The 14,380-nt window shown below is 44.0% G+C and overlaps 1 protein-coding gene across 1 annotated transcript in view; it reads left to right on the top strand.

The window, feature by feature from the left end:
* Positions 1–13,619, top strand: part of LOC118367756 (glutamate receptor ionotropic, kainate 2-like) — a 301,405-nt gene extending 287,786 nt beyond the window's left edge. Inside the window, exons 15-16 of the mRNA XM_052489092.1 lie at positions 6,372–6,625; positions 13,446–13,619. Coding sequence (XP_052345052.1) covers positions 6,372–6,625; positions 13,446–13,610 — 419 coding nt within the window. The 3' untranslated portion in view covers positions 13,611–13,619. The remainder of the gene's footprint in view (positions 1–6,371; positions 6,626–13,445) is intronic.
* Positions 13,620–14,380: the final 761 nt, after the last annotated feature.

Consider the following 14,380-nt stretch of genomic DNA (forward strand, 5'->3'; position numbering starts at 1 on the left):
AGAGTTGTTTTCCCCTCAACACCAAGCTGGCTATAGTTCTGAAGAGTTGTTTTCCCCTCAACACCAAGCTGGCTATAGTTCTGAAGAGTTGTTTTCCCCTCTCCTCAACACCAAGCTGGCTAGTTCTGAAGAGTTGTTTTCCCCTCAACACCAAGCTGGCTATAGTTCTGAAGAGTTGTTTTCCCCTCAACACCAAGCTGGCTAGTTCTGAAGAGTTGTTTTCCCCTCTCCTCAACACAAAGCTGGCTATAGTTCTGAAGAGTTGTTTTCCCCTCTCCTCAACACCAAGCTAGCTATAGTTCTGAAGAGTTGTTTTCCCCTCTCCTCAACACCAAGCTGGCTATAGTTCTGAAGAGTTGTTTTCCCCTCAACACCAAGCTGGCTATAGTTCTGAAGAGTTGTTTTCCCCTCTCCTCAACACCAAGCTGGCTATAGTTCTGAAGAGTTGTTTTCCCTTCAACACCAAGCTGGCTATAGTTCTGAAGAGTTGTTTTCCCCTCTCCTCAACACCAAGCTGGCTAGTTCTGAAGAGTTGTTTTCCCCTCTCCTCAACACAAGCTGGCTATAGTTCTAAAGAGTTGTTTTCCCCTCAACACCAAGCTGGCTATAGTTCTGAAGTGTTGTTTTCCCCTTCTCCTCAACACCAAGCTGGCTATAGTTCTGAAGAGTTGTTTTCCCCTCTCCTCAACACAAGCTGGCTATAGTTTTAAAGAGTTGTTTTCCCCTCTCCTCAACACCAAGCTGGCTATAGTTCTGAAGAGTTGTTTTCCCCTCAACACCAAGCTGGCTATAGTTCTGAAGAGTTGTTTTCCCCTCTCCTCAACACCAAGCTGGCTAGTTCTGAAGAGTTGTTTTCCCCTCAACACCAAGCTGGCTATAGTTCTGAAGAGTTGTTTTCCCTCAACACCAAGCTGGCTATAGTTCTGAAGAGTTGTTTTCCCCTCTCCTCAACACCAAGCTGGCTAGTTCTGAAGAGTTGTTTTCCTCAACACCAAGCTGGCTATAGTTCTGAAGAGTTGTTTTCCCCTCAACACCAAGCTGGCTAGTTCTGAAGAGTTGTTTTCCCCTCTCCTCAACACAAAGCTGGCTAGTTCTGAAGAGTTGTTTTCCCCTCTCCTCAACACAAAGCTGGCTAGTTCTGAAGAGTTGTTTTCCCCTCTCCTCAACACAAGCTGGCTATAGTTCTAAAGAGTTGTTTTCCCCTCTCCTCAACACAAAGCTGGCTAGTTCTGAAGAGTTGTTTTCCCCTCTCCTCAACACAAAGCTGGCTAGTTCTGAAGAGTTGTTTTCCCCTCTCCTCAACACAAGCTGGCTATAGTTCTAAAGAGTTGTTTTCCCCTCTCCTCAACACAAAGCTGGCTAGTTCTGAAGAGTTGTTTTCCCCTCTCCTCAACACAAGCTGGCTATAGTTCTAAAGAGTTGTTTTCCCCTCTCCTCAACACAAGCTGGCTATAGTTCTAAAGAGTTGTTTTCCCCTCTCCTCAACACAAAGCTGGCTAGTTCTGAAGAGTTGTTTTCCCCTCTCCTCAACACAAAGCTGGCTAGTTCTGAAGAGTTGTTTTCCCCTCTCCTCAACACAAGCTGGCTATAGTTCTAAAGAGTTGTTTTCCCCTCTCCTCAACACAAAGCTGGCTAGTTCTGAAGAGTTGTTTTCCCCTCTCCTCAACACAAAGCTGGCTAGTTCTGAAGAGTTGTTTTCCCTCTCCTCAACACAAGCTGGCTATAGTTCTAAAGAGTTGTTTTCCCCTCTCCTCAACACAAAGCTGGCTAGTTCTGAAGAGTTGTTTTCCCCTCTCCTCAACACAAAGCTGGCTAGTTCTGAAGAGTTGTTTTCCCTCTCCTCAACACAAAGCTGGCTATAGTTCTGAAGAGTTGTTTTCCCCTCTCCTCAACACCAAGCTAGCTATAGTTCTGAAGAGTTGTTTTCCCCTCTCCTCAACACCAAGCTGGCTATAGTTCTGAAGAGTTGTTTTCCCCTCAACACCAAGCTGGCTATAGTTCTGAAGAGTTGTTTTCCCCTCTCCTCAACACCAAGCTGGCTATAGTTCTGAAGAGTTGTTTTCCCTTCAACACCAAGCTGGCTATAGTTCTGAAGAGTTGTTTTCCCCTCTCCTCAACACCAAGCTGGCTAGTTCTGAAGAGTTGTTTTCCCCTCTCCTCAACACAAGCTGGCTATAGTTCTAAAGAGTTGTTTTCCCCTCAACACCAAGCTGGCTATAGTTCTGAAGTGTTGTTTTCCCCTCTCCTCAACACCAAGCTGGCTATAGTTCTGAAGAGTTGTTTTCCCCTCTCCTCAACACAAGCTGGCTATAGTTTTAAAGAGTTGTTTTCCCCTCTCCTCAACACCAAGCTGGCTATAGTTCTGAAGAGTTGTTTTCCCCTCAACACCAAGCTGGCTATAGTTCTGAAGAGTTGTTTTCCCCTCTCCTCAACACCAAGCTGGCTAGTTCTGAAGAGTTGTTTTCCCCTCAACACCAAGCTGGCTATAGTTCTGAAGAGTTGTTTTCCCCTCAACACCAAGCTGGCTATAGTTCTGAAGAGTTGTTTTCCCTCTCCTCAACACCAAGCTGGCTAGTTCTGAAGAGTTGTTTTCCCCTCAACACCAAGCTGGCTATAGTTCTGAAGAGTTGTTTTCCCCTCAACACCAAGCTGGCTAGTTCTGAAGAGTTGTTTTCCCCTCTCCTCAACACAAAGCTGGCTATAGTTCTGAAGAGTTGTTTTCCCCTCTCCTCAACACCAAGCTAGCTATAGTTCTGAAGAGTTGTTTTCCCCTCTCCTCAACACCAAGCTGGCTATAGTTCTGAAGAGTTGTTTTCCCCTCAACACCAAGCTGGCTATAGTTCTGAAGAGTTGTTTTCCCCTCTCCTCAACACCAAGCTGGCTATAGTTCTGAAGAGTTGTTTTCCCTTCAACACCAAGCTGGCTATAGTTCTGAAGAGTTGTTTTCCCCTCTCCTCAACACCAAGCTGGCTAGTTCTGAAGAGTTGTTTTCCCCTCTCCTCAACACAAGCTGGCTATAGTTCTAAAGAGTTGTTTTCCCCTCAACACCAAGCTGGCTATAGTTCTGAAGTGTTGTTTTCCCTTCTCCTCAACACCAAGCTGGCTATAGTTCTGAAGAGTTGTTTTCCCCTCTCCTCAACACAAGCTGGCTATAGTTTTAAAGAGTTGTTTTCCCCTCTCCTCAACACCAAGCTGGCTATAGTTCTGAAGAGTTGTTTTCCCCTCAACACCAAGCTGGCTATAGTTCTGAAGAGTTGTTTTCCCCTCTCCTCAACACCAAGCTGGCTAGTTCTGAAGAGTTGTTTTCCCCTCAACACCAAGCTGGCTATAGTTCTGAAGAGTTGTTTTCCCCTCAACACCAAGCTGGCTATAGTTCTGAAGAGTTGTTTTCCCCTCTCCTCAACACCAAGCTGGCTAGTTCTGAAGAGTTGTTTTCCCCTCAACACCAAGCTGGCTATAGTTCTGAAGAGTTGTTTTCCCCTCAACACCAAGCTGGCTAGTTCTGAAGAGTTGTTTTCCCCTCTCCTCAACACAAAGCTGGCTAGTTCTGAAGAGTTGTTTTCCCCTCTCCTCAACACAAAGCTGGCTAGTTCTGAAGAGTTGTTTTCCCCTCTCCTCAACACAAGCTGGCTATAGTTCTAAAGAGTTGTTTTCCCCTCTCCTCAACACAAAGCTGGCTAGTTCTGAAGAGTTGTTTTCCCCTCTCCTCAACACAAAGCTGGCTAGTTCTGAAGAGTTGTTTTCCCCTCTCCTCAACACAAGCTGGCTATAGTTCTAAAGAGTTGTTTTCCCCTCTCCTCAACACAAAGCTGGCTAGTTCTGAAGAGTTGTTTTCCCCTCTCCTCAACACAAAGCTGGCTAGTTCTGAAGAGTTGTTTTCCCCTCTCCTCAACACAAGCTGGCTATAGTTCTAAAGAGTTGTTTTCCCCTCTCCTCAACACAAAGCTGGCTAGTTCTGAAGAGTTGTTTTCCCCTCTCCTCAACACAAAGCTGGCTAGTTCTGAAGAGTTGTTTTCCCCTCTCCTCAACACAAAGCTGGCTAGTTCTGAAGAGTTGTTTTCCCCTCTCCTCAACACAAAGCTGGCTATAGTTCTAAAGAGTTGTTTTCCCCTCTCCTCAACACAAAGCTGGCTAGTTCTGAAGAGTTGTTTTCCCCTCTCCTCAACACAAAGCTGGCTAGTTCTGAAGAGTTGTTTTCCCCTCTCCTCAACACAAAGCTGGCTATAGTTCTAAAGAGTTGTTTTCCCCTCTCCTCAACACAAAGCTGGCTAGTTCTGAAGAGTTGTTTTCCCCTCTCCTCAACACAAAGCTGGCTAGTTCTGAAGAGTTGTTTTCCCTCTCCTCAACACAAAGCTGGCTAGTTCTGAAGAGTTGTTTTCCCCTCTCCTCAACACAAAGCTGGCTATAGTTCTAAAGAGTTGTTTTCCCCTCTCCTCAACACAAAGCTGGCTAGTTCTGAAGAGTTGTTTTCCCTCTCCTCAACACAAAGCTGGCTAGTTCTGAAGAGTTGTTTTCCCTCTCCTCAACACAAAGCTGGCTAGTTCTGAAGAGTTGTTTTCCCCTCTCAACACAAAGCTGGCTAGTTCTGAAGAGTTGTTTTCCCCTCTCCTCAACACAAAGCTGGCTATAGTTCTAAAGAGTTGTTTTCCCCTCTCCTCAACACAAAGCTGGCTAGTTCTGAAGAGTTGTTTTCCCCTCTCCTCAACACAAAGCTGGCTAGTTCTGAAGAGTTGTTTTCCCCTCTCCTCAACACAAGCTGGCTATAGTTCTAAAGAGTTGTTTTCCCCTCTCCTCAACACAAAGCTGGCTAGTTCTGAAGAGTTGTTTTCCCCTCTCCTCAACACAAAGCTGGCTAGTTCTGAAGAGTTGTTTTCCCCTCTCCTCAACACAAAGCTGGCTAGTTCTGAAGAGTTGTTTTCCCCTCTCCTCAACACAAAGCTGGCTAGTTCTGAAGAGTTGTTTTCCCCTCTCCTCAACACAAAGCTGGCTAGTTCTGAAGAGTTGTTTTCCCCTCTCCTCAACACAAAGCTGGCTATAGTTCTAAAGAGTTGTTTTCCCCTCTCCTCAACACAAAGCTGGCTAGTTCTGAAGAGTTGTTTTCCCCTCTCCTCAACACAAAGCTGGCTAGTTCTGAAGAGTTGTTTTCCCCTCTCCTCAACACAAAGCTGGCTAGTTCTGAAGAGTTGTTTTCCCCTCTCCTCAACACAAAGCTGGCTAGTTCTGAAGAGTTGTTTTCCCCTCTCCTCAACACAAAGCTGGCTAGTTCTGAAGAGTTGTTTTCCCCTCTCCTCAACACAAAGCTGGCTAGTTCTGAAGAGTTGTTTTCCCCTCTCCTCAACACAAAGCTGGCTAGTTCTGAAGAGTTGTTTTCCCCTCTCCTCAACACAAAGCTGGCTATAGTTCTAAAGAGTTGTTTTCCCCTCTCCTCAACACAAAGCTGGCTAGTTCTGAAGAGTTGTTTTCCCCTCTCCTCAACACAAAGCTGGCTAGTTCTGAAGAGTTGTTTTCCCCTCTCCTCAACACAAAGCTGGCTAGTTCTGAAGAGTTGTTTTCCCCTCTCCTCAACACAAAGCTGGCTATAGTTCTAAAGAGTTGTTTTCCCCTCTCCTCAACACAAAGCTGGCTAGTTCTGAAGAGTTGTTTTCCCCTCTCCTCAACACAAAGCTGGCTAGTTCTGAAGTGTATGAGATAATAATAAGGGAGTGTGATTGAGTTTTAAATATTTCAAGCAGCATTAACATCCTGATTATATGGGCCCCTAGCCACAGGAAAAGCTCTCCAGTCGATGACATGAAAGGGGGTCGGGGAGATTTCAAGTGTTTTCACTTGGTTTCACCCTTCAGGTCTAATCAGAAGCCTCTGCATGTGACGGGGTTTGATCTGGCCAGCAGGGAACACGAACACGCCAGCCCTGTTTACCTGGCTGGTGCGGGGAGGCTTGGAGGCTGCTGGGAGTTTGAGGAATTATTCCCAGCACTGAGGAGATGCCGTGAACACACGTGCACGCACACGCACACACTGGGGCAGAAGGGGGCACTTCAAAGCAACATGTCGGCAGCGCATTTATTTGTTAAGCAAAACAAAACAATGCACACTAGAGACATTACCACTAATTAAGCATGGCAACCAGTTTTAATTAGAGAAAAAAAGGAGCAGATAAAAGGAGTTAAATTGCTGGTCCCTGGAATGTACTTCGTGTTTATTAGTGTATTGTTTGTGAAACCACTGTGGGAGCTGCATGGGAGAATATATAGTGCATTCAGCACCAGCCAGGACACTGGTTTGGATGTTGGTACTACACACACACACACACACACTTTCCTCGTAATTACTATCCATCTCAACCTCACCTGCCTTTTTTGGTCCCTCAGGCTCTCCGTACAGAGACAAGATCACCATAGCGATCCTGCAGCTGCAGGAAGAAGGAAAGATGCACATGATGAAGGAGAAGTGGTGGAGGGGGAACGGTTGTCCGGAGGATGAGAAGAATAAGGAGGCCAGCGCTCTGGGGGTCCAGAACATCGGGGGCATCTTTATCGTCCTGGCGGCTGGACTCGTCCTGTCGGTGTTCGTGGCAGTCGGAGAGTTCATCTATAAGTCCAAACAAAACGCACAGCTGGAAAAGGTAAAGCAACATCATTTCACGTATAGCCAGGTTGCAATGACAATGTGCCTGTGTGTGGATCTTATTATACAGAGATCTTTGACAAGGAGAACATTTTCCTACTTTTCTATTAGTTTTGTGTTTTGGCCTAGCTTACATTTATTTTGTGGTTTAAAAAAATATACAATTTGTATCACATATTTTTATTTCTGACACAAAAGGCACAACATGATGAAAAGTAGAGACATTTAGTCTCCTTGTATTTGCACTAAACCATCCCTCACCTCATACTCAATAAAGTGCACTTGATGTTTGGATACGGGTGGAGGGGACATTTACACGTGATCAGTATTAACACTTATTTGAATGTACATATGATGTACAAAAGGACAGACAGACGGTAGTCATCTTAGTTACACTGAGATCACAAGGACAATTTTACATAATACTCAGGTCAGCTCCTGAAACACTGTTTATGTAGATACAGTAATGCAGCATATTCTTTAAGACACAGTAAGTATGGGTTCATTTTCTTGCCTTTATCCACTTAGCCCCAACGGCACCAAGGTGATAGGAAGCGTGAGGAGTTCTGCTGTCACCACGGACCCTCCAAGCAGCTACCTGTAGACTTTAACCACCAGCTCAAATGACCTCCAGAAAGACTCCAGAGACTCCAGTCATCTACATTTACCTTACAATGCACAAATTGTACTTTTTTAACTTCAGATAGTTCCCGATTGGGAAGTCTCCTGTCGGAAGAACTGGCAGCAATGTAATGGTCACAAAGTTTGAATGAAAAGTTGCCATTGGTGCATGGTTGGGTGTATGTTTTCGAAAGGCGGCCCTAAAACTATAGGTGCAGGGTTTCACACGATGGGATTGGAAGGTTGGCCCAAATGCATGATCCATAATGCTGAAGTACATGTCACCAGTCTTCATGTCACCCTTCACACACAGCCACAGCAATCCTCTCCCAAAAAACAAATTGTTATTATCAGATACAAACTTTTGGACAGACAAGCCAAACTGAATCAAGCTATAATTGCAAACTCTAAAGTCTTGGTTTTGAAAACACATGTAAGCTTTCAGATATTATAACATACTAACTACTCTACTGAATAATCTCATATTGAAAGTGTAATGCTACAACAACACATCGTTGTCAACAGCATGTAAACATTTTGATGTTCCCCTTAATCCCATGTCCTTCCTGTCTTGTCCTTCTTGTCCTGACCTGTCCTTCCTCTCCGGTCCTTTCTGTCCTTCCTGGGATTCCTGTCCTGTCCTTCATGTCCTGTCCGTCCTGTCTTTCCTTTCTAACACAGTGCTCTCTTACCCAACAACAGTCTCATAAATCTCAAACGCCAACCCCTACTTAGCTCTCCACAGGAGCCTGGTCTGCACTAAGAGCTTTCTTCGACACCCTCCATCGATCCCACAATGCAGTGATGCTGCTGCTGCTTCTTGGCCATAAGCCCCCATATCAATGATTCACAGCATCTAGTCATGAAGTGATGTTCACAGAGTCCTTCTGTCAACGACAACACACACACACACACACACACACACACACACACACACACACACACACACACACACACACACACACACACACACACACACACACACACACACACACACACACACACACACACACACAGCACAGCACTACACCCACAGAGCAGCCATGGTAGACGGGAGGGGAGGTCCCCCATCAATAGGATGTCATTTAAAGAATGCTAAAGAACGATATGACTAATAAAAACCCATAAGGAAGGAAGGTTGGTAGTGAGTAGAGTAGGGAGTAATAGTCAGCCGAGCCAGAGAAAAGAGAAGGAGAGTGATGATTTAATAGAAACCTCAACATCGTTTGATGTTGATCATGATCTCTTCCTGGTGTTCTTCAGCGTGTCTTTGTGTCAGACACAGCAGTTGAGGAAGATACGTTTCACACTCTTATCAGCTCAGAACTAGGTGGAGGAGCGTGTCAAACAGATATATCCAGACAGAGAATAGAACAGACAGAGAATAGAATAGACCTCACTCACATATCTCACTCACATATCTCACTCACATATCTCACTCGCATATCTCACTCACATATCACATATCTGTTTCAAGATTAGTTGTTAGATGTCAGTCCATTTAACATTTTATTTTCACACTACCTGTGCCTATATGCTACAATTATATAAGTTGTGTACCTCAATATTTTAACACCCAATTGATAACCGACAAAGGTGTATATTGCTTTTCATAAATTCTCATAATCAATCTTTTTTTTTTATGTCAGATGATCTGAGAAGCAATACATGTTTTACTCATCCAAAGCAAATAGACATTTTCCAAGAGGTTTGAGTGTCACACAATCACAAAGTGTATTTTAGTATGTGTGGCCCGTTGCTACTGTTTTAACTGTTAAACCTTGACACGATATGCAGAGTACCAAGTGTACCAAGTATTCCCATATCAATTCAATAATTAGTCACCTTTGAAAATACCTGATATTTTATTTAATTGCACAAGATCCTTTACATGAATGTGTCGACAGTACAGGGTTGTATTTTCACCACGATGCTGAAAGTGTCAACTTGAAAATGTTCTACTAAGCATCTCTTTGTTGGGTTTGTCATGCTTGATAGCGCACACCCTGCAATTTGCATTTTTTAAAGTACGGGTCAGAAGTTAGGACACATCTTCTCATTCAATAACTTTTCTTTATATTTACTATTTTCTATATTGTAGAATAATAGTGAGGACATCAAAACTATCAAATCATGTAGTAACCCCAAAATATTTTTTCTATTTTAGATTCTTCAAAGTAGCCACCCTTGGCCTTGATGACAGCTTTGCACACTCTTGGCATTCTCTCAACCAGCTTCATGAGGTAGTCACCTGGAATGCATTTCAATTAACAGGTGTGCCTTGTTAAAAGTTTTATTTTGTGGAATTTATTTCCTTCCTAATGCATTTGAGCCAATCAGTTGTGTTGTGACAAGGTAGAGGTGGTATATAGAAGATAGCTCTATTTGGTAAAAGACTAAGTCCATATTATGACAAGAACCGCTCAAATAAGCAAAGGGAAACAACATTCCATCCTTAATTTAAGACAGGAAGGTCAGTCAATTCGGAGAATGCCAAGAATGTTCAAAGCTGTCATCAAGGCAAAGGGTGGCTAGTTTGAAGAATCTCAAATATGAAATATATTTAGATTTGTTTAACACTTTTTTGGGTTAATACATGATTCCATATGTGTTATTTAACAGTTTTGATGTCGTCACTATTGTTCTACAATGTAGAAAATAGTAAAAATAAAGAAAACCGTGGGAATGAGGGAATGAGTAGGTGTGTCTAACTGCTACTGTATTCTGTGTAACATTAGAAAGGATAAAGAGAGAAATAAAAATAGCAAGTCATTTATTTAATGTTATGAGTCATACACCTTATAATGTCAACCTTTCTTAATATTATTTGCCAAATCCAAAAATATATGTTGTAATGACATTAATTGTATGTTTATTTGAAATTATTTTAATTAACTTAACTCAAATTGTGATTAAGAATAATTAGGTTTTCAGTCTAATATTTTCCACTTGTTATTAACTTTAATAAAAGATTGAGAAATATTTAAAGTTTTAGTAGGCTTTTCATTCCGGTTTGCCCAATGAGGACTTTCTCTCATAAGTCCACACATTCCCATCGTCACAACATGGCTGGCTTTCAGAAAAATACCATGATCACCATGGTTGTCCACTTCCCTCTCTTCCCCCTCTTCCTTCTCCACCTCTTCCTCTTTCTCATCCCCCTCTTCCTTTTCTTTCTTCTCATTATCCTCCACCTCTCCCTCCTCCTCCTTCAGCTCCTCCTCATCTCCTCCTCATCTTCCTCCCATTTCTCCTCCTCCCCCTCCTCCTCCTCCTGCTCTTCCCTTTTATCCTGCCTACTGCTGAGGGTGCTGCAGAGTAACTTGGCTCTCCAGGGACAGGGATCACCAGCTGTGTGTGAGGAACCATCCAGCTCCCCGATTTTGTGTGCGCACACACACACACACACACACACACACACACACACACACACACACACACACACACACACACACACACACACACACACACACACACACACACACACACACACACACACACACACACACGCACACAGGAATGTACGCATGTACTTATATGTGTACACACACGCTCACACACACACACCTGCTCAGACAGATGTGTGCACAGACACCCATTGACTATACACACAAAAATAGTGACTATTCATCTCTTACTTGCCCTCCATTTCTCTATCATGCTATCATGGAGTGAGAGATGGAGTGGGAGCTACTATGGTGTCTTTCCATCTCAGCACTTTATACCAAACCTGAGGAGAAGGTCTGGGGGTCTATTATCCTTGTACGTGGTGGTACAGACTGACTGGGCTGTACTGTACATGGGCAGCCTGCAAAATACCCACCAGTGCCTTCTTCCATTAATGGTAGTAAAAAAGCTTTAAGGCAGTAAAAGTGTTGGATTTATTATTTCTCCATCTCACCTCCTTAAGTGGACGTTTTCTTCCTGTCTTCCTCTGAGCCAGCCCAAAGTGCTCTGAGACCTGAGCCTGTTCAGCTCAGGATTGGCTCTGGTGATGGGGAAAAGGGGTCATAAAACCTCTGTAATTCAATGGCCACCACTAAACAGCCACCATCAATCCAACTATGAGCCCAGCAGCCATGAGGCCAGGATGGAGATGTGTCCCCTGAGTCAGGGAGGGTTTTCTTGGCCTGTCTGGAAAGTCAGTTGGGTGGGGTTTTACTTTTGGAACTTTTCTATTGGCACTAGATGGCCACTAAGCCCAAGGCTTCATGAGGGGAAAGGTGTCTTAGGTAGAGCATGGAATTCAATATCTCTTTCCCAGAGAAAATCAATACTCATGAAAAGCATGTTTTCTGGAGGGCTTGCAGTCAATCAGCAGGACTTCTAGGAGTAATTCCATTTTTTTTGCGAGAAGAAGACAAACAATATGAAATTATATAGATATGATTTATGAATATGATACACACATACACATACTAACATGTAATATCATATACACTCAGATAGGTACATACCTTTGTACACAGCTTATACACCCAAATCCATATACTCAATATGCATAGAATTTTGATTGGTGGTGAATTGATATGATTGTTGGTATGCTGGAAAGAGAACGCATTAAAACATTTGCATGTGTGGGAGTCCTCTAGTCATAACTATAGAATGTGTTCATGTGAGATACCTGTTCATTAGGACAACTCATAACAATGTCATAACCCTACTGGTCATAGATGAGAAAAAAAGGCACTAAGGAGAAGGCAGCCTGTTAGTTAAGCATTGGCAGGAGTAACTGAATGACACTCAATCACTGGCTGACTTAGCAGCATAACGTCTTCACTGTTGTCTTCATCCTTGTGTTCTTGTTGGTAGACTAGCCCAGTCTTCAATTGCTTGAGGTGGGAAGAGGCCTTATTTCTCTTGACAGGATGGTTGAGCCCTTTCACATTCCAGCTAGTAAGGTAGACATCCCTCGGTTCTCTATCAACTCAGTTGAGGTTCTGAATTATTTGGCATACGTACTGTACCAGACATCACCATAGTGCCGTTCCAAAATGGAAATTGTGTTTTTATGTGAAGGATTTAACCTAGACTCGAAAAACATATTAGTCCCTTGGAATCTGTTTCCCCAATAGTACCTCCAGGAATAGCAGTCTCAGATTTAGTTGAGTCACTCTGCGTTGTTCAGTGCACCATTTGCAAATGCCAGAGTAGCTTTGAGAAAAGGAGAAGGAAGAAGAAGAGACAGCAGCTTAATTGGCCATGCAGCTACATGGGATTTGAGTCAGACGAGATGTAATATGCATCAATAAGTCATGCTGCTGTATGGGCCTGGGCCCCGGCTGGGCTGCCTGGCAGAGAAGGATGGGGGAAATCTGCCATGGAGAAATCACTTTAGCTAGCCTAGAATGCTCACTGTGTGTGTGTGTGTGGTGTTTGTGTGAGTGTGTTTGCACGCTTGCGTGTGTGTATGTGCGTTCGCTCGCAATGTGTGCGACTCCAGATGGACTCCAGCATCTCGGCACAGCTTTCCTTCTAACCCTCTTCAATCCTCCCTTCCCAAAGCATTACCCCCCTAGACCATCTAGCCCTTCCTTCATCCCAGCCCCTCCACTCACCAGCCAAACTTCACATTCGTGGTTGATTTGAAACTGAATCGTTGCCAGGGCTACAGGCATGTTTTAATTAGCAGTATGTCAACACATTTTAATAACTTAAAGCTATTAATGCAAACTACCATAACCAGGTGTTGCTGTACATGATCAAATAGCTGCACGGCTGTAGTAAGATACTTATGATACTGCAATAACAGTCTGTGGATAAATCTTGTTAAATCTATTGTCTCCCAATACAAGTGGAAGCCCTGCCAACCTCCAGTGCAAATCCTGTCCTGATTCCCACCTACATCTCGCTCCTTTATCCACCTACTACACTAAAAGACTATGGACATGCAACCTCCAACCAACTCCCCCAGCCCCAGCTAGAACTCCAGCCCCAGCCCACCCACCCTATCCTGAGCCAGCTCCTCTCTCCCCTGCCTGCTCTGTGTCACCATGGCAGCACTCAGAGAGGGGGCTGTAGAGACCCTGCCCTGGGGAAGTAGAAGCTCTGCAGTGCTCTGCTCTGCTGAGCTTATTACTGCCAAATTGTTTGGAACTAGATGAGGCTCTCTCTGAAAGCCCTGTTTTCTCTCTCTCTTTCTCTTTCTGACTCTCTCTTTCTCTTTCTGACTCTCTCTCTCTTTCTCTCTCCTACAGAGGTCCTTCTGCAGTGCCATAGTGGACGAATTGCGGGTGTCCCTCAAGTGCCAGCGGCGCCTCAAACACAAGCCTCAGCCGCCCGTCATGGTCAAGACAGAGGACGTCATCAACATGCACACATTCAACGACCGCAGACTGCCAGGCAAAGAGACCATGGCCTAGAACAGGACTCCCCCCTCTCCCTCTCTCTCTCTCACTCTCACTGGGAGGCGTGTAGGGTGAAGAGACACTGGGGGAGGGAGGAAGGGTGATAGTTGATTTATGTGAGTGTATGGGGGGGGGTAAGAGAGATGGGAGAAGAGAAGAGAGGAGCTGAGCTGCTCTGATCACTGACTGTCTGGCATCGTTGTTTTGAAACACTAAGCTAGAAATGAAAAGAGATTCAACAATGTTTCCTGTGGAAATAACTTGAACCAACCTGGGAGCAATTCAATGTGAGTTACCTCATTACTCTACCTGGCAATGCACCTGAGCAAGGAGTGACCAAGTGGTGCCATGATTTAGTATCAAAAAGAGAGAGAGATAAACCCAGGATTCAGAGGAAAGGAGGGATGGCAGGTTAAATTGAAAGTATAGAATATCATACAGCTACTGTATATGTTTGGTTGTCCCTTAGAAATCACAGGTCCAAATTGAATCAATATTTATATGCTACCCAACCACTCTCTCTCTCACTGAGTAGAATCAGGAGAACGTTAGGTAGAATCAGGAGAACGTACTCAGTCATAGTTATGGAGCAAACACATACACAGATACTAATAGAAAAAACGGAGAGAAAATCAGTTGGCGAGTGTGTAAAGGACACATCTTGTTTTTATTCAACCATAGAAGAAGAAGGAGACCAGATGGGCTAGAAACAGCCAGTTCCAAATGAAACCCAAAGCCCAAAACGCATTGGTGAGCAGGACAGAACTGCTCCCAACATGTACAGA

This window comes from Oncorhynchus keta, chromosome 31, assembly GCF_023373465.1.
Source record: "Oncorhynchus keta strain PuntledgeMale-10-30-2019 chromosome 31, Oket_V2, whole genome shotgun sequence".
In the NCBI taxonomy this organism is placed as follows: Eukaryota; Metazoa; Chordata; class Actinopteri; order Salmoniformes; family Salmonidae; genus Oncorhynchus; species Oncorhynchus keta.